The sequence below is a fragment of the Rhineura floridana genome, chromosome 12 (genome assembly GCF_030035675.1).
Source record: "Rhineura floridana isolate rRhiFlo1 chromosome 12, rRhiFlo1.hap2, whole genome shotgun sequence".
Taxonomy (NCBI): Eukaryota; Metazoa; Chordata; class Lepidosauria; order Squamata; family Rhineuridae; genus Rhineura; species Rhineura floridana.
Window position 1 is genome coordinate 24967733 of NC_084491.1, and position 26683 is coordinate 24994415.

The 26683-nt window shown below is 42.5% G+C and overlaps 1 protein-coding gene across 1 annotated transcript in view; it reads left to right on the forward strand.

Annotated features, from left to right (window-relative positions):
* Positions 1–3850: 3850 nt before the first annotated feature.
* NUDCD3 (NudC domain containing 3) overlaps positions 3851–26683 on the forward strand; it is a 65196-nt gene continuing 42363 nt past the window's right edge. The window contains exons 1-2 of the mRNA XM_061592724.1: positions 3851–4303; positions 8690–8991. Of these exons, the coding sequence (XP_061448708.1) occupies positions 4106–4303; positions 8690–8991 (500 nt within the window). The 5' untranslated portion in view covers positions 3851–4105. The remainder of the gene's footprint in view (positions 4304–8689; positions 8992–26683) is intronic.

Genomic DNA, 26683 nt, shown 5'->3' on the forward strand with positions numbered 1-26683 from the left:
AGACCATTTAGTTATTAATTAAATGTAAGCCTCACTTTTCAGAAATGTATATTAAGGCGGCATTACAAACTACAAAAACATGACAGAATTAAAAAACAATAAAACCATAATTAAAAACAATAATAAAAGCATTAATAAATACTGCATTGGTTGGAAAAGAAAATTCATATTAAAAGGCTTGTTTAAAGAGTTCAGTTTTCAGGAGACACTTGAAAGAAAGAAAGGATGGTAGCTGCCAAACCTCTGTTGGTAGAGAATTCCACAGGGCACAGCCTGTCACACTAAAGGCTCAGTCCCTGGTAGAGGTCAGCCAAACATCAGGGGGATGAGGAACTACTAACAGTGCCCCATCAGAAGATCTCAGTGATAGGGATGCAACAGAGAGTGATGCAGTCCTTTTGGCTAGAGTGAATTTAAAAAAAAGTTCTATAAACAAACAAACAAATCATCACAGATAATAAACTTCAGGGCCCAAACAGGCGAGACTCATCCATGATGAGGTTCACATTTTAAAAAAATAATAATGCACCTACTGAGGCTTCCCGATTTTGACTGAAGCAGTGGTGCTGGGGGAAGGGGTGTTAACCTGCCCTTGTTTTTCTAATCTAAATCCCCTTAGCTGCTATTAGTCCTGCTGGATAATAAGAAATACAGGCTTGCTTGAAACACACAATGGTATCCTTCCCACTGCAAGCAATTTGGCAGCGGGGTGGGTGGGATGGTGTTAAATTGGGGAAATGAGCCCAAAATCCTCCTCCAGTGCTACTGTTGCCACTGTGTTCCATGCGGGGGGGGGCATATTCCCAAGTGTGCAACAGGATTGCTGCTGTAAAGAAAACAGAAAAGAATCACACCTCTTTCAGTTTTCATACAACCTGTTAAATGTATTATGTTAAAATGGGTGATGATTGCACTAACATGTCTGTGTACATTTCAAGGACTGGGACTGTAGTGCACAGCAAGGGTGCTTCATTCTCTATCCTTGCTCCACAATCCTAATGGAAATGTCCTTCCAGCTCCCCCATTAACCCTAACAGCAGCTTCCCTCCTATGGTAAATAGCTTTTGCGGTGGAGATTTTTGCTGAGAGAGAGCAGCATGGAGAGAAGAAAGATTCACTTTGGTACCTATGAGTCAGATCACTGGCACTGTCCTTACAAGCTCTTCAGATCTTCTGTACTCATCCTGATTTTTTTTTTTTACAATAAGCAGTGTACTGTTACCCTTACAGCAGTCCTTTTAAATCTCTCAACCTCCAGTGAACCCTTTCTACATTGACTTGCTTATCAATGAAACCTTGAGCATCTCCCACAGAATCCTTGCACAGAATCCTTGCACACTGCAGGAGATTCTGGGGCATGTTCCAGAGTAGTGGATTATTTTTCCCAAAGAATCCTGGGAACTGTAATTACTACTCACGTAGCTACAGTTGCCAGTGCCCTTAATTACAGTTCCCAGGATTCTTTGGGAGAAAGAATGCTCTTTAAATGCATGGTGTATACACAGCGTCAGCTTCAAATCCCCACTCAGCTGTAAAGTTATCTGGGTGATTCTTTCATACCCATCTGCCCCTGCATTAGGATGCTTAGATGAGGTCCTTCTCTTGAGGTCTGTTGGTAAGAAGGATGCATTATACATCCATGATGTCCTCCATGAGGGAGGGGAACCTTTTTGGCCCAGCGGTCCTGATCTTTTATCTCCTCCCCCATTCCGTGACCCCACTTTGACTCATCTGACATCATGATGTCAGGTGACTGATAGGTGTTGGTCCTGCCCAACTGTCAAAAGTTGACCCACAGGGGGAGGGGGCTGTTTTATTAGCACAACCTCCCATAGGACTAAACTCTCTGCTGATTGGCTGATGAGAGTTCAGTCCTGCTGTCTGCAAGGGTCTGCTTCATCAGGACATTCCCTGCAGAGAACATACTGGGAAAGCAGCACCATGCGGGATGAAGTCTCTGTTCATCACCTGGTAAGAGGAGACTTCATTCCTGCGCTCTGTAGGTGTCTGAGCAGGACAGATCAGCTGATGAGCAGGGGGTTAAATCCGGCTCTTTTCGCTGCATGTGCCAGTTCCCCATGAAGAACTAGTGGGTGTAGCCAATGCAAAATTGAACCCTGACCCTTGGCAGATGTCACCAAGTGATGTCAGCTGATTGACATGGTTTGGAGAGTGGAATGGCTGCGTGGAGCAAATTGGACCTCTTGGCAAGATTGGCCTGTGGGCTGGAGATTCCTCAGCCCTGCATGAAGGAGAGGGCCTTTGCATGGTGGTGCCCTGGCCTTGGAATACCCTCCAGAAGGAGCTAAGACTGGTGTCAACCAGTGCCAGATCATAATGTTTTTATTTATCTAATGGTTTAACATTTACTGTATAGTATAGTTTTGGTTGAATGGTTTGGGTTTTTCAGATTGTTATAATGTTGGCTTTATTTTTGTTTTAACATTGTATTGATATTGGGATTCTTTTATGTATAACACTCTGAAATCCATGTTTGGATGGAAGTATGGTTTAGAAATAATTAAAATAATAAATATTGGGCTAATCTCTCTCTCAACCTATTCTACTCACAGGGCTGTTGTGAGGATAAAATGGGGGCAGAGGAGAGATTTTGAAAGCCGATCTGAGCTCTTTAGAGGAAGGGAGGAATCGAAATGTAATATATAAAGAAACATACTTTGGATGAGGACAAAGACTTGGTCTAGATATGCAATAGACTGTGATAGTAGAATGATAAGAGGTAGTATGAACCATAACACTTCAGCCTACAGATGAATGATATCATTTTTAAGGCTCCCATTAAAAAACACACCACTCCTTGCACATAGGAAATTAGCACAGCAGGTAAAGTGCTCAGAAAAAGTAGAATCTTTCTTCGTAATATGCAAGCTTTCTATGTGCAGGCTTTTTTTTTAAGTGAGGGGGTGTTAAAAAAAGTTGCAGCCCTTTACCACCTTATGGAGAAAACAGGCCAGCCACATATTCTAAAAGGCGGTGAAAATGGTTTGAATGCATATTAATAATAATCATAGATCAAGGCCTATAAGGCCATCAAGTCCAACCCCCTGCTCACCGTAAGGAGTGTAGTGGTCTGAGATCCTGGGTTTGTGTGTGTCTTAGACCCCTTTCTTTTTTGGGAATCAGGCCCCAGCAAAGTCCCTATGTCTCTAGCGTCCTCGGAACCAATCAGCATGAAAGGGGAGTGTGTTAGCCACTCAGAAGAGTTCCAAAGAGTGACAATTGCAAGCGAGCCTTTCTTCGTCCCTACTTCAAAAAGCCAAAACAAGTTTTGGAGAGTGAGAATTCTATAATTGCAGAAGAGACAGTGAATCATGATGGTAGCATCCCATCTAATCCTCAAGAAGTTTGGTAACAGCAGGAGACAAACGTGCAGACACTGAATCCAGTAATTCAAGCAGTATCTCTTGACAGTAAGAGAGGACAGTCAAATGGTAACAGTGCTGGAGAAGCAGAAAGCAGTACACAAGCAGGGCCAGTTTATTCTATAATCATAAAAGGTTGTATAATCTTAGAAGGAGGCGTGATTGTGACTATCAAGAAGGGACCCTGCACTTCTGAATGTGCCACTACACTGCTGATTATAATGTTTGAACACATCAATCTAACAATAATAAACGCCGCAATCCTACACGTCTAAGTCACACTGAGTTCAACGGGGTTCATCCCAAGTGAATGGGTGTAGGATTGCGACCTCACAGAGAGATACTTGCTTCCCTCACTCTTGGTCTAAGCTTATACTCCGCAATCCGGAAATTCGTCTAAAAAATCACTAAAACGGTAGCTCACTATAATTTGCAAGGGGAACGTTTTAGTCTCGCTGAAACGTGAAGATGGCAGAGGGACACGGTTTGCGACGGACCGGAAGCGCTTGCTCGGTCACGTAATCGGGTTGTCTGTAGAGTTAGTGTTGCCGTGACAGCGGCCAACTCTGAGCTTCTAGAACCTCGTTGCCTCAAGAGGTGGAGGGTTGGCTGGCCGCACCGCTTCTCTGCGCCTCGCCTCCTTGCCGTGTCACTCGCCACGTTTCCCGGAGCGTGACCAGGCCTTTCTCGCGTCGCCCCGGGGACTTCTCTCGCCCGGCTTAATGGAGCGTGCAGCCGCTATGACGGACATGTATGACCAGGCGTTGTTGGGCATCTTGCAGCATGTGGGAAATGTCCAGGAATTCCTAAACATCCTCTTCGGTTTCTTGTACCGAAAGACCGACTTCTATCGTCTTCTGCTGCAGCCGGAGGACCGGCTGGGTTTCCCTCCAGGGGTGGCGAAGAGTATGACGCTTAGGGTGAGCCCGAACTGGATCCCTTGCCCTTGCCCAAGAAATCCACCCCCCCTTCTTGCTTGTCTCACCTACTCATCTCTCAAAATCAGATCTATTATGTATTTATGTATAAGTTTCCAGAAGGGTAGCTGTGTTTGTTAGCTAAAACAACAGAGTCTTGTGGCCCCTTAAAGACTGACAAACTTAGGGTGGCGTATGCTTTCGTGGGTGGCTGTAGTCTAGGAAACCTTATGCCATAATACATTATTGTCAGTCTTTAAGGTGCCACAAGACTCTCTGTTGTTTATAAAGATATTTATTATTCTATGTGGTGGTAGCACAATAATACATAATCTTGTATAACAAATGTGAAGAAGAAATATCTTCTTGTGCTAAGATATTTGTTTTTCTACATTTTTATTCTGTTTGTGTGACTGGCCCAAAATGAGCCTCATGCTTGAGTTTGAACAGGGATCTTCCCTGTCTTAGCTCAACATCCAGAGCTTGGAAAAGTTACTTTTTTGAACTACAGCTCCCATCAGCCCCAGCCAACATGGCCACTGGATTGGGCTGATGGGAGTTGTAGTTCAAAAAAGTAACTTTGTCAAGCTCTGCGATTAACCTATATACCACGTTCCAAAGGGAGTAGCTGTGTTAGTCTGGCCCCATCTGCACTATACATTTAAAGCAGTATCATGCCATTTTGTAAACAGGCCTAATTTCCCCCAAAGAATCCTGGGAACTGTAGCTTGTTGAGAGTGATGACGCCAACACTGTTATCTTTTCGGTGCCAGGTCAAGACTTTCCTCTTCTCCCAGGCATTTTAGCATGTTTTTAAATTGCTTATTAAAAATATGTTTTTGAATTTGTATACTTGTTTTTAATATTTTTAATTGTTGTAAACCACCCAGAGAGCTTCGGCTATGGGGCGGTATACAAATGCAATCAATTAATCAATCAATCAATCAATCAATCACAGAGCTACAGTTTTCCGAGTGGTTTAACAGTCAGTCCCTCTTCCCAGGGAACTCTGAGAATTGTACCTCTGTGAGTTGAATGGGGGTATCCTAACAACCCTCAGCACTCTTAACAAACAACAGTTCCTAGGATTTTGTGAGGAAAAGCAGGATTGTTTGAAGTGGTATGATACTGCTTTAAATGTTTAGTGCAGATTGGGCCTCATCTGTTACAGCACACTCTGGAAACAGTCTCTAAAGTGCCATGGACAAAACACACATATTTATGCTGACATAACATATTCTTGTGGGCTAGAGCCCACTTTGATGCATCCTTAGATCCCTAAATGTGACCCTTAGATGGCAGATATATATGCCTATTTATTTGGTTTCTATATTCCCTTTTGATCCAGAGGGATCCCCAAGGTGGCTTATATAAAACTAAACAGAATTGCATCCCTCTCTGACACTTTGTTTCATGATGGCATTCACACTCCATCTGCTATCCCAATTCTTATTAGATTATTGTGGCTGTTTTCATCCTTTAACTCACTTCACTCGCTCAGCTTCAGGCAGTATGGTGGTCAGTTGCCTGGATATACAATCCTTACTTCCACCCACAGGCCTGTTGGGTTTATTCACTGTCCAAGTACAGAGTTGGGTGCGTTCTTATGTATGTCTTCTTAGAAGTAAGCCCCACTGAGTTCAGTGGGCCTTACTCCCAGGTTAACGGTTATAGGACTGCAGCCTTTGTTAATTAAATGTATGTGTCTGAAATGCAAAGACACTTCCTTTGTCACCACCACTGTAAACATAGATAAGACTGACCTTAATATTAAATTGTACTAACTGTACTGTTCTGAGGAATGTGGGTGCTTTTCTCTCTTCTCAGTGTGTATTGGTATTGATGCACATGATATCTTACACTTCTGTGGCCAAATCAGTGTTATAATGAGATCCAATATTCCTTTGCAAGATCACAGTGAAGCCAAAATATAAGTTTGAGATTTTGATTTTTTAAAAAATATTAACAGTTAAGAATCGGTCTCTTTTGTTATCTCTAAGATGGTGGAACTATATGGCTTTACATGATTACCAAGATTTGAATTAAGAGGTGTCTTAACAAAAATCCAACCTTTTTCTGTGAAGCAAGAGACAGTTGTTTTTTAGAGTCTATTGTTAAAGCGTTTTATGTTGGGGAAGTGTCTGAGAAGATAATAATAACAACAGCATGCATTTGGGCAGCTTATTTTTATTTTTAAAAAACATGTTACATGCTGTTTAAGCTATAGGGGTAATATACAACTCATACTTGGAGTAGATCCCTGAAATCAGTGGTCTTAATTTATTTGGTTTCAGTGGGTCTACTCTGAGCATGACTATCATTGGATATCACCCTAGATTTCCAGTAGTGCTCATATTTTTGGCTCATTTTTGGCTCCAAAGAGAAAACAAAACAAAACTAGGGAAAAGCCATTTCCAGTGTTTTTTAATGTAGTACATGAAGGACTTTATTTTTGATACTTTGGATGAAAAGTTATGTTAAGTCCTCTTTTACTTTATTGTAGGTGCATAATCAAATTAAATTTTGTCTTGTATCTAATCCTAAATTAGAAAGGCGCTCATTCTGTCTCGGCTTGATTTTAAAAGGGAATAAAGGCCCATATTGGTGAACAGTGGATGAGGGTGGGGCAGAAGTCTTGGATTAACCAACTTTGTCTCCTACATTGATCTTCCCTTATGTCTTCTTGCTGCTATCATGTAGCTGTTTTCACGGCTTGATTTGCTGCATAAAAAATCCAGCTTTTCTTGTGTATAATCTGGAGAAAACGCAGCAGATACTAGCTTTTTCACTGGACACTAGAGGCTGCAATTTGATATTGGGCTATGGTTTCTACCCACACTTCATCCCTTGTATCTTGTTAATGCTTTTGATAATGTTGTCTTAGACAGAAGCCTGGCCTTCAGCTTGATATCCACTGCCACTTGACCTCTGTGTCCCTCCATTCTATTCTTGGAACAGTTGGCTGCTCTAGATGGCTACTGAATTATTTTTGTCAGCTGCTGTATAAAAACTGGGTATCAGCAAAATAGATTCAACATTAAGAACCCAGGATGCTTATGAAATAGTTGTGGTTATGAGAAGGGTGGAGATGTTTTTAGCTGAATATCTCATTTAGATGGGGAATGAGAATGAACACATAGCAATTAGAGAGGAAGGTGAGACTGCTACAGGAGGAGTGCTGCAGGTTTATTCTGCCTCACCCTCATCCTTGTTGCACTCTAGCTGGCCCTTGTTAATCTCATAAAATATGCATTTTATTTTTCATGTAAAGGGCCCTGCTGTACACCCAGTATAGAAATGAGGTAGGCTGCTGGAAAAAGAGTCCTTGATTCCTCTTCTCGTAGCCTGCTCTTTTGCTTCAATGCAGTTCCTTGTTGCCTGTAGTGACCAGGCAAGTGATGGTTGTGAGAACAGGTGTTGCAGACATGTGTCATTACTTTTTTAATTTTTGGAGGAGTAACTACATACGTCTGTTACAACAAACACAAAAAATACTGTTGTGTTATCTTGAAGACACTTGAATTTTTGTGGAAGTCTTACAACATGGCTGGAGGACCTCTGTCCTATGGGCCTAGTTAGGTCCTCCAGGCATCCCCATTTGCCCCACAAGGCCATTTTGGTCAAGCCATGCCACCTACCCTACAGATGATGTTATATATGGTCTCAGGTGCAGAGCAAGTACCTAGCTCAGCTGAAAGAGGCTTTGCAGGCAAAGCATTCTGCAAGACCAAGTGTTGGCTCATCCCGGTCTTGTGGAGAACTTTGCAAGGAGCTTCACAAGGGGCAACAATCAGCTGGTTTTTGGGTCTTGCAAAGCAGATAAAAATCAGCTGGTTTTGGGGTCTTGTGAGATAGTGCTTTGCAATGGGCTTGACAAGGCTTTCAGGTTCCTTTGAAAGTGCTATCTTGCGGAGCTCTTTGCAGGGTGCTTGACAATATTGTCATGTCTTGTGAAGCTCATTGCAAAGCACTCTGCAAGACCGGTGTGGGTTGTTAAAGGTCACCTGACATCATTGTGATGTTGGGTGATTGACAGGTGGGCAACCACACCCACCTGTCAAACTTGGCCTATGACCAGTAGGAGAGAGAATCCCACTCCTGCCCTACAGCATCTCCCTAGGAGCTTCTGTTTCGTACAGTTTTTTCTTTCTCCAGTGTAATTTTCCATCCTCCAAAGATATTAGTATGATGGGTCAATGCTCCTTTAAAAGCTTCAGCACTTGTTTTGTTAGTACTATGAATGGCTTTGTCTCTGAAGGTCCTCAGTGAAGCTGTCTGGTACAAGGAACAGTATTGTCATCCCCCTGAAAAGCCCGTTTCACCAGTTCTTTTATGATGTGTCTATAGGTTAATGGTTGGGCTGTTGCTTGATTGCTGTATCACTTTCAGGCATTCAAAAACTTTGAACATCTGGCCCGCAAAGATGATGACAGAAGAGAGCAAGAACTTCAGGAAAAAATGAAGAAAAAAGAGGAGGACGTAACAGCTGCAGGAGAGAAGGTGCCAGCTGTAGCTGAGGAGGTTGAGATCAACGCAGCAGTGGAGAATGAGTCTGCATCAGAGGGTGAAAAGGCTGCAGAACCACAGGAGCCTGTGTTGGTAGAGGAGAAAGTAGAAGATACCAATGCAGCGGTGGAGCCATCAGTGGCTGTGCCTGCTCCTTTAGAAACACAGTCAGCAGAGCTGCCCAGGTGAGTGGCTGCTGTGGTGCATTAGCCATGCTGAATGTTTTGCTGAAAGGAAATGATGTGGCAAAGCTTAGTTATTAATATTTTCTAAAGAGGAGGGGCCATTAAGGAAACATGTTGATTTGTGAGCACAGGGCATTGTTGTTACTTCAGTGGATATATTCAACAATGTGCTGACAGTCCAGCCTTCACATGGCTGTGTCTCAGAGGATGACATATTTTTTTGTGATGTTGTGATTTTAAATTGTTCTTACTTGTTTTTAATTTGATTGTAACCTGCTCTGGAACATTAGGGTGAAAGGTGGGTAAAAAATTAAAATACTACTACTACTACTACTACTACTACTACTACTACTACTACTACTACTACTAAGCAGCTGTGAGTCTGACATCCTGTTGCTTGGAAGGAACTAAGGCATGGTCTGTGAAACAAAGTGAGACAGCAAAATACAGAGATAGTAGAATGGACAGTATCATTTAGGGATCTATCTTATACCAGGACAGACTGTTTATCTGGCCCAGTGTTGTCCACTCTTGAGTGGCAACAGTTCTTCAGGGTCTCAGGCAGAGAACTTTTCCATTACCTAGCACCTGATACTTTTTTAAATAAACGTGGAGATGCCAAGATTGAATCTGGAACTTCTGCATGCAAAGCATGTGCTCTACCATTGACTTATGGTCCCTTCTCACTTCAGACTGTGTGTGGAAAAATCACAGTTTTGGATCTCACATTAAACTCCTTCCCATTGTATACAACGATGCTCAAGGAAGCTGACTTTAAGTATAATAAAAAACATAACCCAAAACTGATAAAACATTAAACCAGAGTACCAGCCAGATAACAGGAGACCAGATCCTGAAAATTCAGTGAAGGTCATATACTAATTTTAAACAAAATAGTTGTTATGTAGCATCAAAATGTCATCAAGGAGGGGGAGCAAATGATCTCCCGGGATAGGGAGCTCCAGGTTCTGGACACCAGCGTAGAGAACAACCTCTCCAATTTATCCACCAGCTGAACTTCCAACAGAGGTTGAATGTGTCGAAGACCCTTCCTCAGTGACACAGGTGGGAAGGTTCATACAAGAAGAACCAGTCGTTCTTGTATCTTGGTTCTAAAGGTGATGACTAGCATTTTGAATTAGCCTTGAAGATTGACCAGAAGCCTGTGAGGTTGGTATAACAGGAGACATACATGATCCAAATAGCTGACTCTAGTCAGAGCTCTAGCCACAGCATTTTCCACTAGTTGAAGTTTCTGGCCTCCACAGAGCACATGATGGCAGTATACCTTGATGTAATTAAGCCATATGTGACACTGACTGTCTTCCCAGGAAACAGGTGCAGTTGGTGCACCAGCTGAAGCTGGAAGGGCCCACCTGATCACAGCAGTTTGTGCCTGAAGTGACTTGCAACGTATGAAATGAACAATAACAATTCAAAACGCATTTGAAACAACTGTAAATAATCATAAGTACAAGAAATGAACCCCCCCAATTCATATAGTATCACATAAAACAATACAAATAAGCCAGCATAATTAACAACCTAAACAGAAGGGAAAATTATACCAATGCAGAAATGGAAGAATAGAATACAAAACCATGCACCTGTATCCAATAGGTTAGTTACAAAACTCAGTCTTCAATATCCAAGGACCCCACCCTGTCTCCTACCTGGGATGGTGAAGACACTCCACTTGTGCAGAGGGGCTTTCTGCCCACCATTGATGTGGGCTGTCATCCCACATGGTAGCCAATAACTTTCCTTCCACACTCTCCCACCAAACAACATACATTCAGTTGGGCTGGGGGCCATATGCAAGGTCTCAGGATAGCACCTCACCCTCATGGTGACCCCTGAAGTGGCAACCTCCAGAGGTATTGTCACTTCAGGTTATTCCCCCCCCCGCCAATCAATGCCTCTGCTCTCCAGCTTGTCTCACCAAACATTCTAAGCAAGGTGCAGCCAGGTTCCTCTTCCAGCCACAAGTAAATACAAAAAAAGTAATCTGTTCAACATTGTACAAAACACTACACATAAGCCAACCTAATTTAATAACTTTCTGCTGTTTAGTCGAACAGTAGAGAACACAATTCTAAAACAAAAGTAGAATAGTAACATACAAAACAACACCATGTTCCAAGCAATGCGTCTATATCTGGTTGTTTGGACCCGAGACTCCCAACAGTCAAGGACCCAGGGCTGGCACCTGACATGACTGGGCCCTTGGGCACTAGCCTGCCCCAGGCCTATGGCGCTTGCCCCCACTCTCCACCTACCGTTCCTGTTGTTTTGAATGCTATGTGTGCACGGCTGCCATCAACCAAGATAGCAGCGGGGGCTTCCCTATGGGGCTGATGCCCTTGCCACCATCTTGGTTGGTGGCATGCATGCGCACTATGCTACACGCTCTTTAGGGAAGCCTTGGCTGCCATCTTGGTTGATGGCAGGCATGTGTTCAGAGGCATACACAGCATTCAAGACAACAGGAAGGGTAGGTAGGGCATGCGAATGGGTGTCATGGCCCTGCGGTTTGTATGGGGGGAGGCCTGGGAGCTCCCTTTCTGTGATCTGCAGCGCAGAATGGAAGTGCTACCCTCCCACCCTAAGGAGGCACCTCTGGGCCACAGGGGCCCTTGGCCAGGGCCCGATCTGGCCTCCCTCTGGCGCCGGCCCTGCAAGGACCTCACGTCATCTCTCACCTGGGATAGTGCAGACGCTATTGTCATGGTTCTCACCCAGAGGGGCCTAGTTGGAGTAAATAACCAAATAGTTGAATTTAAATGTTGAACTTCTAAAGTAGCTGTTGGCTTATCTATTGTTTAACCAGATTCTGGTCACTGCTAAAGAAGGTTTTCTGTGGGGAAAGCCTAGACTAGCCCTAGGGCTCTGATTCTTCCCTCAGTTTTCTGATAAAGAGAATTGTGTCACATGTTTTATGGCCAGACGTAACCTTTAAGATCAAATGTAACTCTGTTTATATATCTTACTCATGAATTATGATTTTCTATAGAGGAAATTAATTTCCCATTCTTTGCATGACACTGGATGTTCTGCAGCAGTGACTTGGCTTTGGAATGGTTGGAAACTATCTTGCTTTCCAAGTAAGGGGAGCATGGTTTGTGGCTACTTAATGTGCTTTCTGAATACTATCCTAGATATTAATCTCAAACTTAGGGCAGTATTCAACTAACATGTCCTGTCAGTGCAAACATTTCCGCTTGTGCAACAGGACTTTCCCTTGTCTTCTCCCCTGTGTGTGCCCTACGCCCTCCAGAGCATTGAGGGAGAACGTTCTCTTGCCCAAGCAGAAATCCTTGCACTGATGAAACTTTCATGTACAACCCTTATACTCTAACCATGAATCCTTATACGGCCAAAAGAACATCATTCGCACATAGTAGGGAGATATTGGCAGACTATGAGAAACAGACTTGGGGGCAAACTCAGTGGCCACAGAGCACTGATTGTTGGGGTGTGGGAAGACGGGAAACAAGACATGGTTGATTGGTTGACTAGAATACTAGTAGAATAGAGTAGAATAGAGTACTACACACTGCAGGGTTTTGTTGCAGGGCCCACTTGTTGGCTCAAAACAGATACCCTAGCTGAAGAGACTTCTCCAAGTAACACCAGTGCATTTCTATCAAGTAGACAAGCAGGGGGATGGCACGCTTTTGCTGCATCTCTTAAATGTTAAAACAAATAGTTGGCCCGCTAGGCTAGTAAACATGAACATGTTTACAGTCCCAAGCTGGGTCTCATTTCACTTTGCCCTCCCAAATGACTACTGACAAAGGTACTTTGTGTGAAGAAAGTCCTGCGTTCAATCTTTGGCATTTCCAGATAGGGCTGGGAAAGAAGCCTGTATGAAACCCTGGAGAGCCACTGTCAGTCTTTATAGATGTTACTCAGCTATTGGACCAATGGTCTGACTTAGTATAAGGCAGCTTCCTGTGTTTTTAAAACAGGGATACTGACTCGCAGTACTTTCAGGGTTGTGAGGAAACTTTTCTAGATCTGAAGTTGAGAACTGGCATTCTGATGACAAATACTTTGTATACTACTTGCTGTTGCCACCTGGAGACATGTCCTCTGGGTCACTATAGAAATGTTGCAAGTGTAATTTTGATAGTATTGTTGGATATCTGTATGTAAAGCTGTACTGTTATGGAGATCTCTTAGAATCCTGATGTGCATTGTGTCCATGGCACCAGTTGTCTGGAAGCCAGCAATTACAACAATAGGAAGTGGCTAGCATCCAAACCAAGAAAAAAAGGGGGCATAAACCAAGATGCTAGAAAAGTAGGAATTTATTGTATGTTTAAACCCAACACGTTTTTTCAGGAAGGCCCGAAAATCAACAGGCTGAAATGCGTTGGGTTTAAACATACAATAAATTCCTACTTTTCTAGCATCTTGGTTTTTGCCCCCCTTTTTTTTTCTTGGAAGCCAGCAGTTGCCAATCTTCTGCATCCCAGAGACCGCTCAAGATAGTGATATGTCAAAGTGCAATGCTTGCCCTTGAAATAGCTTGCAAGCTTGGGACCAAGGTGGACTTGCAGTTGCCTGTGGACTGTAAAAGTGGGACTCTGGTGTTGGAGGGGGCATAGAACCTTATATAGAGAAGGATCAAGTTGGGCACCATTTGCTAATGTTAGGATATGAGAAGATGGAGTATTTTCACTCAGGAAGCAAATCCATGTTTAGCCTAGCGATGAAGAGTGTCGTTTATAAGCTGCTCTCCAAATCTTGCCTTTGCCATTAGCTTCCTCTTTTCTGTTTGAAATATGGGGATGATAAGATTGATCTACCTTTATAGGACTTCTGTAAGAATTACTGAGACTGTGTGTATGAAGCAGGCTTTGAAAACTTTAAGTGTGCTATATGAATCATGACTGCTCATAATAGCAGTCTAGCAGCACTCGTAGTAGTTTTGTCCCTTTGTCCTCTTTAGCCAACTGATCTGATATTTTTATTTGGAAAAGATATCCCAAGAGGCTCTTTCTTGTTAGAATGTATGATTCAATTGGCTTATATTAATCAATACACTAATAAAAGAGGATTCACTAAATATACAGCTTTTGGTTAGCAAGGCCTTAATCTTGTTTAGCTAATATGTAGGTGTTCACTGCCAAAATGTTTGTGCTCAAGAGTTGAAGAACTGTGTGCAGATATGGTCTATCAGACCTGTCTGGCAGAATTGCTGCAGTTGGTATATATTTGCCACTGGGTGGTGTTGGCATCCACCGAATGGCTAAAGTAGACTCAAATGCACATTGAAATATCTATGAAATCTCTGAGGTTTCCCTCCAGACAAAATTCAGCACTGAGAGTCTGGCTAGGCAAGATGCTATGAATAATGTACATTTCTAGCAACAAATGGATCCAAATTGAGGTTATGCAATGATGTTTCCATCTCTCTTTAAATAAAAACAACAAATAGTTTACTTACTTTAATTTCTTGTGGGTCATATACTTTATTAGCTTTTCCCAAGCCATCTTGCAAACTTTGTGAATAAAAAAAAATAATTATCTGATATATGGATGAGGTGTGTCTACATTTCTGTTGCTTATTTTGTACAATTGAATATATTTTGAATAAACTGTATCCTGGCTGTTGTTCAGGAACATGGTGCTTTGTTCAAATGTGGGATATTTTTAGCTGATAGAAGGAAGACAGGCTTCAGGCCTGGTCATGGGACAGAGACTGCCAAGGTCACTCTGCTTGATGATCAGCACAGGGCATCAGACGGGGGAGTGCATCCCTGTTGGTGCTGCTGGATCTCTTGGTGACTTTCGATACCATCAGCCATGGTATCCTTCTGGGCTATCTAGCTGGGATAGGATTGAGAGGCACCATTCTATGGTGGCTCCAGTCCTATCTGGCAGACAGGTCCCAGAATGTGGTGCTGGGAGACTACTGCTTGGCCCCTTGGCTGCTGACCTACAGGGTCCTGCAGGGTTCCATTATGTCTCCTATGCTCTTTAACATCTGTATGAAACCACTGGGAGAGGTCATCTGGAGATATGGAGTACAATGGCATCAATATGTCTTTTCCCATTACCTGATTGCAAGGAGGGAGTGCTCATCCTAAACCAGTTCCTGGAGGCCGTGAAGGCTGGATGCAGGCTAACAAACTGAAGCTTAATCCAGACAAGGTGGAAGCTGGTCAAGGGGAAAGCTGTGCTAGGAATAGGGCTGCAACCTGTTCTGGATGGGGTCACACTCCCTTTGAAGGTGCAGGTTCACAGTTGGGAGTCCTTCTGGATCCTGCCCTGCTGCTTGAACATCAGGTGGCTGCGGTAGCCAGGAGTGCTTTTGGCAGGTACACAGAGGCATAAGTGGTCCCTCAGGTACCTTGGTCTACCAGCTGGAAGCAGTTGACTTGGCCATAGTGACACATGCATTGGTGACATTGAGGTTTGATTATTGTAATGCACTCTATGTGGGGCTGCCTTTGAAAACAGTTCAGAAATTGCAGTTGGTTCAAAATGCGGCAACCAGAATGTTAACTGGATCGTGGTGCAGGGATCATATCACCCCTGTGCTTTATCAACTCCACTGGCTCCCAATTTGTTTCCGGGCCCAATTCAAAGTGCTGGTTTTGACCTTTAAAGCCCTAAACGGCCTTGCACCAAAGTACCTGAGGGACCACTTATGCCTATATGTACCTGCCCGTGATTTAAGAGCATCTGGCTCTGGTCTCCTCTGCATGCTTGGAATGAAAGATGTCAGACTGGCAGGCACACTGGAGAGAGCCTCCTCAGCCATGGCCCCCAAGCTTTGGAATACCCTACCCCAAGAGGCCCGCTCTGCACCTTCCCTGATGGTTTTCAAGAGAGCGTTTGGGAGGGACTGGAGGTAGAGCCTGAAACTGATTTTATTTCCCCCCCTTTTTTTTAGTTTTACTTTTTTTATCCCTTTTAATATCACTCCCTGATATTTCGCAACTGTATTTTATGTATTTTTATCTATTTTAATGTTTTTATGTCTTTATTGTGTATGATTTTATTATGAGCCACCCTAACTGCCCTGTTATACAGTAGAAGGACAGGACAGAAATATTTTAAATAAATAATAAATATGCATTCAGTGAAAACTGAATTAGGCTGCAACCCAGTACACACTTTCCTGGAATTAAGTCCCATTGAACCCAGTGGAGCTTACTTCTGAGTAGACATGTATTGGACTGCAGCCTATTACCGGAAATGCTTTGATATTGCTGCTTTCAGTAATTGTGGTAAAATGTATTTCCAGGCCAAATCAAATATATGGGTATAGTGCAGGAACGACTGGTTAAAAGCATTTGGACCTGTGTTATGCCTCAGTGATGGGTGCAGGATGGGTGTTCTTTATCTCCCTAAACATCCTTAACTTCTTTCAAAAGAAGGAGGATTTGTATATTTTTGTGAGACATACCAATACAGAAGTGGTGGTAAATGTTAATGCCATGTCACATAACAGTATTCTGGGGAAGGGACGTAGAGCACTGGTAGAGCTTGTGTTTTGCATGCAAAAGGTCCAAGTTTGTTCCCTGGCATCTCCAGAGTTTCAGACAGGAGTCTTTCCCATTCCTATCTAGAGATCTGCTGAAGAAATACTGATCTAGATGGACTAGTGGTCTGGCTTGGTATAGGTACCATTTAAAATATGAAACCTTTTGTGTTCACCTGTGTTCTTCCTTCTTGAAGATGACAAGACAGCAAATATGAATTTAATCTCAAAGTGTATATTTTCCTTGCTTTTTGTGTCAAAAAGGTAAGCAGAACTTTGCAGCTACTTAGGAGCCTCTTGTTATCACAGGATGGGGTCTTCTCACTCCTTCTGGTCTTATACTTAGATGCACTTAGATGCAGCACATCACAACTTTGTGCAGTTTTGTAACAAATGTCCAAGTTTACTGAACGGAAGGAGATGGCATATCCATTTCCCTGGTGATCTTTCCAAGGCGTATATTAGTTTGGCTTCCATCTATAAAAGAGCCTATGCAGGACGTGTCACCATCTGATCCTCATGTCTCCAACTTCAGAAAGATCAGAATAAAGAGTGCTTGTTTTGTTGCCATCTGGTTAGTGTGAGGCTGTGAATTGCACTGCTTTTTGTGCCCAGACATTTCCATCTGCCTTGACAAGCAGTTCCCTTCATCGTTCTCGATGTCTGAGCTCAGCTCCTCTTTATTTTGAGTGCCTGCCTTCTCACTTGGCCCTCTTTTAGATTTTACTCTGCATACATTTGCCTCACAGTACTTAAAATAGTGTCACGTGCCACAGATCAGTCAGACTTCTTAGTTCTGTTTACATTGGTTGACTCTGATTCTCAATTGCTCCTTCATTTTTATTTTTATGTACATGGCTGAACTCCCTTCTTGCTTTGTTCTTCTGTTGGCATAGCTGATGTTTGGGAAGTAAGCCCTCTCTCTTAGTAATGTGACCTAGGTTGGCAGGGGTAGCTTGAATGGAAATCCATAATTCATAGAAGGCAGTTAAAGTGAAATTTATTGTAGGAAATTGGCACTTACATGGCATTACAAGGAACACTTTTTAAAGGCAAAAGCATGACAATTATAATGCCAGCTTCTTCGACTCATCTGCTGATATTTGTCTGACCAGGAGGATTTGCAGTGTAGCTAGCTGCAAAAATTAGTCCTTTGTTCATTCTGTTAAAAAAAATGAGGTCTAACATAGGCCTTTCTCAGAAGAAGAAGTCAGCTCATGTTGGAAGAGTCCTACACCTTCCTCTAAGCCAGCCTTCCCCAGCTTGGTGCCCTCCAGATAGTTTTGGATTTCAACTCCCATCAGCCCCAGCCAGAATGGCCAGTGGCCAGGGACTGTGGGAGTTATAATCCAAAACACTTGGAGGGCTACAGATTTGGAAAGTCTGATTTAGGCCAAAAGAAAGCTCTTAGGCAAAGAAAAAAATACCCTTATTTCAGTCATCCATGGGACTGGAAAATCCTTTAATCATTGGTAAGGCTGAGGAGTTTAACCAATGAAGATGAAAATTGACAAACTGACCAAATGAAGAACACTAAACTCCCCAAAACAAGACTGTTGCCTCTTTCTTTGCTAATAAATGAATTAATCTGTATACAGTGACATCTGAATCCACACCTAGATCCCTGTGAAAGACCCTGAGCACACAAACTCCCCTGCTGTTGGGTAGCTAATAGTTGGAGAGGGGAGGAAAATGTTGGAAACAATTGTACTTTCTTGCACAGGCTGTCCAACTTTAAGAATCCAGACAATTTCCTTCATAAAGACCTACTTGGACATTAGCCTAGTGTTGGAAGAGTGAATCTGTCGTGAAGTTCTTAGAAAACAAGGGATGAGATACAAGTATAACCTTTTTTAGGAGAAGTGTGACATAGCACAAGTCTCTGAAGTAAAACTAGGGTGATGGCTGCATTCATAATTAGAACTACAAGGGACTGCTTGCAAGTAGTGCTAAACCTGCTGTCTTCTCAATGGTAAGAAAAAATAGCAGGAGCTGCTACATCGAGCAAAATTAGGTTACACTGGAATGGCAGAATCAACACACCTGTGAGATCTATTTGCTCTTTTTCAAAAGTGTTGCATGCCTGGAAGCTTTCTATCGCCCAGAACTGGAGCTGTAAACTTAGAAATGTAAAATCAAGATGGGCAGAATAACTATAACAGGCACCAGTGTTGAGCATACGTACCTATTGCAATCTTCCATGGGACTGGAAAAGTCTCTAGGCATTGTTACAGAGACATGCAGTTCAGTGACATGACTTTGCAGGCCATTGATATGAAGAGTAAAGCAAAAAAAATAAAGGCTTTGCTGGGCTTCCCAGCAAGATCCCCTTCTGCTTCAGAAGAACCTTCCTGCCCTCTTATCAGAAGCTTACAGTGGAGGATCTGCCCAGTAACTTTTCAGGTGCCCTGTGCAAATACCTGGAGGCAGATATCTACTATATGTAGGTGCTTATCAGGGTGGATTCCAGAGGTGCCATTTGTAGTCCAGTAAACTGTAGATCCAGTCCAAGTGACAGCAAGTTATAATAAGCCAGGTATGTGCTTTGCGAAGCTACTGTGTGACGCTGGTTTTGGGGAAACAAGAAATCCTTGTTGCTATTCACATTTTATGAGATGACTTTACCCTCTCAACAACTCTGTGAGGCATGGTACACCAAGACAGAGAATAGAATGAACAGCTGTTTGAATCCACAGCTTCCCATAATGAAAGTGTAATTTCAACATGTTAAAATCATGCAAATGATGTAAACTGAACATTAAAAAAACTGCAAAAATAACTTTATTTTTAACCCATTGCTTAAATTCCATGAACTTTGTGGCATGATGATGGCAGCCTCTCCTCAGGGACATGTTCCATAGGGACATGTTCTGTCTTCTCAGCAGAGAGTCCTGCCTAACTTCCGATTGATTCAGGTTCCTGAAAGGAAGGCAGCTGAAGTAGAACATCCCCCTGATGTTCTAAAGGAAACAGAACTTGGGGGAAAGAATCCTAAGGGTGTTATCTCAAATATATGGCTGCAAGGAGGTTTGTCTTACAGAATCAAAATGTGGCTTAGCCTCACCTGTGGAAGTCAGCCCCATTATTTTATATAGGCAAATGTTTTTAGCTACAAAATATTTAGCACGCCAAATGGATCTGTATAGAACACACAAACTAGTCAAGGCTGCTAGACTAGAAGTGGGGAACTTCAGGCCTGGGGGCCAAATGCAGCCCTTCAGGTCTTTCTGTCTGGCCCTTGGAAGTCTCCCTAAGCCACACCCCTCACTGGCTCTGCTTTGCACCCCAAGTATTTTTACTTGGCTGGAATATGTCCTTGAACTCTGATAATGCTTCTTTATTTTATTTTTTGCTGCATTTATATCCCACTCTTCTTCCAAGGAACTCAAGGTGGCTTACATGGTTCTCTTCTTCTTCATTTCATCCTCACTGCAACCCTGTGAGAGGGTAGGCTGAGAGTTGGTGACTGGCTCACCCAGTGAGCTTTATGGATGAGCAGGAGATTTGAACGCTGGTCTCCCAGGTCTTAGTTGAACTCTCTAACCACATGCCTGCCTAGATGCCTCTTGCTTTTCTGGATGGAGGATAGAAACTAAACTGCTGCACAAAGGAATAAAAACATTAATTGCTCCGCCCACTTTTGCCTCTGGCCCTGCCCACCACTGGTGTGTGGCCTTCAGAAGGTTGCTCAGAAAGAAAGGAATTTGTCCCTGAGGTTGAAAGTGGCTCCTCAGTTCTGTGCTAGATGGTTGTTGTGACCAGAAAAACTAAGATTTGTTAAAATGTAATGTAAATGTACTGCCTTCAAGTCGATTCTGACTTATGGCGACCCTATGAATAGGGTTTTCATGGTAAGCGGGGGGTTTACCATTGCCTTCCTCTGAGGCTGAGAGGCAGTGCCTGGCCCAAGGTCACCCAATTCGCTTCATGGCTGTGTGGGGATTTGAACCTTGGTCTCCCAGGTCATAGTCCAGCACCTTAACCACTACACCACACTGACCTATATATTTCAGAAGGAGTTGTGTTTTTAATAAGCATGTGTTTCTGATAGTGTCATGCAATCCCATCCCCACCCTGGATCAGGCAGAATGGACAAATTGGGAACAATCATACTGACTAAAAAGGTCCATGTAAAGATCAGAAGCTGGTTTTGTTTGTGAAAACATTTTAAGTTTTTTTTTCATGGGGCTGTTGGTCAATTTCTCCCAGGGCACTAGGTGTATTGTGTCTGTATACCCCCTGCTGTTTTTGGTCTGTGAAAGTAGGGCAACCCTGTCTATTGCTAGGCAACTTCTGATAGCGTCTGCTGAGTATGGCTCTTTGATAGGTTTGTCTTTTCATCTCTTAATGTGGTGTGGAGTTAGGGTGCCACTGAGAAATGTATGCTCAGCTGTCTGGATAGACTGGCAAACTATTAAGATGCGAAGCTGAATTCTAAAAACTGATTGAAGTTGAAAACAGTCTGAAGCCTAGATTTTTTTTTTTTTGCTGATCGAAGTGTTATGTCTGTGTTGTGGTATTACACAATAACAAAGTAGAGCAGGACCTCCTCTCTAACTTAATTATTTGATGTTTTATAGCCTGTGGGTGCTGTTTCACTAAGTCTCCATGCGTCAATCACAAATGCTAGTTTTAAGGATTGGGAGCTCATTTAGGGTTAGGGCCAGTGGTCAGGGATGATAGGAACTATAGTCCAACAACATCTGAAGGGACACAGGTTAGTCACCCCTGCCTTATGAACTCCCTGAAAATAGAATAGTAACACAGCAGGCAAAGAGCTGAGCTAGATCCACTCCTCCTGATTGGATAGTATTCTACTTGCAGGGACTCTTTTAGGTGAGGTAACAATTAAATGTTGTTTCCCAATCTGTAGCATGAAATTGTACCATCCACCAGGTGCAGATCCAACCTGACACTGTAGTCACAAATCTAGGTCTTCAAAACCACAGAGGAGTGCAGTCTTGATTCTGCCATACCTTCTTGGGCTCCCAACATCTAGAAATGGAAACTCTTATTTTAAAGACACTTCCAATGAAAGAATTGTGTGAATGTCGACACACTGAATTTGCATGCATGACACAGTCCAAAACAAGGATTGTAGCACAAATCCAAAATATTAATTGGTACCCCTTCTCCCTCCACTCCTTTTTCTGGTTTGCAAATCATGTGGATGTAGTTCAGGATGGAGCCTGTTACTTACTATCGGCCTGAATGTGTAGCATCTTTTTTCTGTTGGATCTTCTGAATCTAAGAGTGTGTTCCCAGTATTTTCAGTGGCCCTCTGGTCAATATAATTTAATGTGCTTGATGCTGCTTGCTTTGTTGGAAATTGGTATGGGTTATTTGCATAGTTTGGGTACATCTCTTAAAAACAAAATGGCAGGGTATGATTCTCAAGTATGTTTTTTTCATTTTGTACTGATACTGAACTGTGGTTCCTATTTATCTTGGATTCCCCATTGCTTCAGGCTTTGACATTCAGTAACAAATTTGGGGGTGTCCCAACAGGATGAGAAATGTTCTTGTTGGCAGGCAAGTACAGTTGGATTTTGTTTGTTCCAGTGAAGGCAACCAATGTATTTCATGGCCTATTTTGGCAATTGCTTCTGATGTCCTAGGTTTCCTCTATAATAATGAAGGCTTACAACAACTGCAAGATCACAACTGGAGTCGGGTTGTCAAAAGCAGGAACTTCAATAGGGTATCTTAATTCTAAAGCTACTGCAGAGCTTGAGTGTATCAGTGCTTCCGTCTCAGTTATTTGCTTTGGGATCTGGATGTCCAACTTTGGAAATGAGGACGTGAAACCCAAATGAACTTACATTTCTATCTCTCCTGCTGCTTGTGTTAACCAAGAAAAGCTCCCTTTGCTGTAGGCAAGAGGACAGTGTGTGACTGTTTTAAATAAAACATTATTTCTTTGCTTGAAATCAGAGCTCATTAAAATGGAGAAACATCAGTAAAACCCTCTCCAAAACAAACTCCAGCTCTTTCAATATAGAATCGTGGCTTTTAGAAGTGGATAATTCAAGCTACTTCCCCTTGTGCATGGTTTCAGGATGTCTGGGTGGTTTGAAAAAGGCTCACCTTGAAATCAGGGTTGGTTAAAAAAAATGGGTCTTCCTTAGCCTCAAAACCTGATTCAATTTCTAATGTATTTGGTAGTCTCATTTCAAATAGTTTTTGTATGTGAGCAGTAAAATTCCCAAGATTCACTTCTTGAAAGCAGCATCCTGCTGATCTTGGCCCAAATTTCTTAGCAATAGTCCGTCTTTCTGACCTTGGCCATGTGGAGCTCTTCTGCCTGCCAGAGACTGCATTTTAACTATTCAATGTCAGTAAAGGAGTCCTTGAAGCAGGCCCAGCTATAGATAACTTGAAATCAGGTAGTTTTGTTCTTCTGCCTCAAACTGTGTGTAATTGACAAGCAAATTGTGCGCTAAGGAGAAGTCTATGCAATGGAGGTAAAAATTCAAATTTTTGCCAAGTGACATACTAAAGCTGTTTTAAAAACATGATGATTCCCTGTTTTGTAACAGAATTAAAAGAAAGTTTGCTCAATATAGTTCCTTAACCTTTAAGAAGCCAGGACCTGTGGCTTTATAAATCTGATCCAGCCTTGCTAGATGTATAACAGGGACCTTAGTGACCATAAGTCAGGTGTGGGAAACCTGGGCTCTCCAGATGTTTTTGGACAACTCCCATCATCCCTTACTATTGACCATTCTGGCTGGGACTGATGGGAGCTGTAGTCAAACCACATCTGGAAGGCCACCCCTGTCATAAGTGAATTCTGTGCAGCATTTTTAGCAGTGGCAACCTTGGGGGGGGTTTCCCTTGGATAAGATTCTAGGTTAATGATTGCAGGTGAAATGGTTCTGGCTTTGTATAAGCAGTCTAACTACCTGGTCTTCTATTTCATCACTAAGTGGTGAGAATGAGAAGCTGAAGAGCGATTTATAGTTAAATGTTCCATCCTCTCTATTCGTAGTTCCCAAACTTTTTCCCTCATGGGCCACTTGAAAATTGATGAAGGCTTTTTCTGCCTGTTGTGGTAACTCCATGTGCTATGCTAGATGCTGTATGAGTATTAATTGTATTTTTATGACTGTTATTTCTTATGTAGGGTATTTTACTGTATTCCCCAGAATTCAAATTGTAATACAGTAAAATGCAAGATAAGAAATAAAAGAGGCAAATATAATTAAAATCAGTATGAACATTTAATACGATGGATGTGCTGTCTCCAACTGCAAATCAGCAGCCATGTTGCAGATCACCTAAATGAAGCTGGGAGCCCCTGTTCTATATGATGTTGTGGGTGGGGAGCCAGTGATACTTGGACTAGTTCTGGCCCTTGGGGCAAGCCACCTATCTGGCTTGCGGAGCTCCTCCTTGGTCACGCTTGACCACAATTGTTTTCTGGCCTGTGCTCTGAATGTTAGCCTATCTCTGTTCTTCCCCCTGAATGTGTTTCTGCTTTATAGTTCATGTTTCACTTGAGCTGCTAAAATCTGTTAAAAAGCTACCCAAGTGTAATAGGAGTGTGTTTGTTCAAACTGGGCAATTGATACTATCCAGGGCTTGACGGACTAATAGTTTGAAATACTTGCTTGGAGACCATAATGTGCTGAAATGCAAGAGTATCACTCCACATAATTTCAGCTGAAAAGCTCAAACAGGGAAGAGTCTTGTGGGACTTTAAAGACTTTACTAATGTGTATTTAAGAAATGTATTTCTTGTTTTTGCTACAACAGACTCGCATAGCTACGCACTTGGAATAAAACAAACTCTGGATTCATCAACATGTAGGGGAGTGGTTGTTGGCTATACCTCATTTTGTAGTGGATGTCTTGACTGATAGTGGTGTGTCTGAAGTCCCATCCAGTCATGTGTTGTGGGTATGCCAATCCCATAGCAGAAAGTTTGTGTTTGCAAGAGGGTGGTTGTAAAAGATGTGAGAAAGTCCCTCCTGGGTTGGTTGGGTTTTCTATATTGGCATTAGGTCAGTATGAAGGAGAAGAAACAGGATCTATGAGATAGTGTTGGGAAGCAAGGGGGAGCACAGAGTGCAGTATCTGGTGCTGGTATCGGAATGGTGTGTAGAGCTGTAATGAGTGGAAGTGGGGGGCCTTGCAATCCAACTTCTGGAAGCTCTTCCTTGATCCTTTTTTTAATGCACACTACTTTAATTTTTGGAGTTTTGTCTGCTGCCATCTGATCTTCATACATTCTGTGCCATGCAGTGAATGTGTTGCAATCCCCTTTTAAACCCATTGAAGTCAGTGGGTCATCCTTACATCTTGTGGTAGCAAAATGTTCTTTATTGACTTCTGGTCAAATACCTGTATGTTTCCTTAGCCCTCCTGCTTCCTCTGATCACCAGTAGATGGTGCTAGTGTATCCTTCTCTGAGACCTGTGTTAATCTCTTAACCTTATGACATGTCGCCTACTGTCTCTCTAAGTGTCTCAGGAGCAGCAGTGTTTGCCTGTAACTCTCTCACACACAAAAACACATTTGGTGTGCCTTACAGCCTAACAGGTTTATAAGCTGGTGTGGACCAGAGTCTATTTCACCAAATGCATGTGTGTGTGCGTGTGCGTGCTTGTGCCTTCAAGTTGATTATGACTTATGGCGACCCTATGAATCAGCAACCTCCAATAGCATTTGTTATAAACCACCCTGTTGAGATCTTGTAAGTTCAGGTCTATGCATGGTGGCCCCTAATTAGATGGGTACAGAGAAAAAAATGTTGGGTGTTTTTTTCTCAATACAAATTGAGGCCAAAAGTTGCAGCAGCAAAAGGGTAACATTAGGCATACCTATATATGGTGTATATTTGCCTTTCTCCTTGATGGATATGACAACCTGGACTTTATAACTGGTATAACAGTTCCATAATAGAGAAGAATGGCAAATATAAACATGAGTATTTTTATTTCTGTTTTAAAAATGCTTACCAGCAAAGGAGTATGTAGATACAATAACGGTTCTGTGCTTAAAGAGTTGGGGTTGAGAAAAGCAAGCGACGAATAAGAGAAAATCTTTGAAAGTTACATTCCTCAGCAAATTCCTAATAGAGCAGGTATGGGGAACCTTGGCCCTCCAGAGCTACAATTTCCATCGTTGGCCATGTTTGCTGGAGCTCATAGGAGTTGTCATTGGATGAAAGGTTTCCCACATCTTTAATAGAGGCTGCAATGGAGAAACATTTGCTTGTTTGTTTAAAATATTTCTAGCCTGCCCTTTTACCCCACAATGGGGCACTCTGGGCAGCTTACAATAAAATCACACACACACACACACACACTAAAATTATACAGAATGAAAACACAAGACAAAGACTTTATCTCATATTGAGGCTCTGTTGCCTTCAGTTCAAAAAACTTAATGCAGCAACCTGGAGACCTTGATGTTCCATGTCCATACCAATCAACATAAAGGATACAGATGTGGTTGCACTAAAGCCCTGTTGCGAGCTTCCCATTGGCATCTGGTTGGCTACTGTAGGATGCTGAACTTCTTAAAGTTCTTTCAACAACCAGCTGGGATGGCAGTGGTTTAGGTAGCCTGATGGAATGCACATTGCTAGGTGACAGCTGAGGTAGAACCAATTTCAGAGGGAAAAAGCATTCCTGTATTAGTTGGCTTTCCATTGCTGCTCAACTGTCAATAGAAGTATCTCTTCTTAAATCTTTCATATTGTCCTTGGTTCATTCCCTTGCTGTTACATTCCAGTGTTTCTGACATCCCAGTTAATTACTTTGATGGACTCTTCTTGCTGTAGGCCACTGTCAAAGAGATGATTTGAACACCTGACTGTTGAAATAAATGCCATTATGTTTTTCTGTGCAGGGTGCCTTTTTGTGAACTGCCATGCTTGCGATATGCTGGCTTGGGGAAGGCCCACGAAAGAACTTTCTGCAGTTTTCATACTAGTTTAAAACTTGGTTATTTCTTAACAAAACGATTTTGCTGCTGCCTTGCTGTGCTTTTTGGGAGGCCCTGGTTAAGGGGGTATCTGGGACTCACCCTTTTCTTCTGCAGAATACTAATAGGTGTTGTCTTGTGCAGGTTTACTGTTTTCAGTGAGGTTTACACCCTTGTAAGTGGGTTTAGGATTACAACCTTAATCTTAGAGATTGTCTGTCTTTACTCCTGTTGTGGCTAGCTGGGTTTGTGATCTGGAGG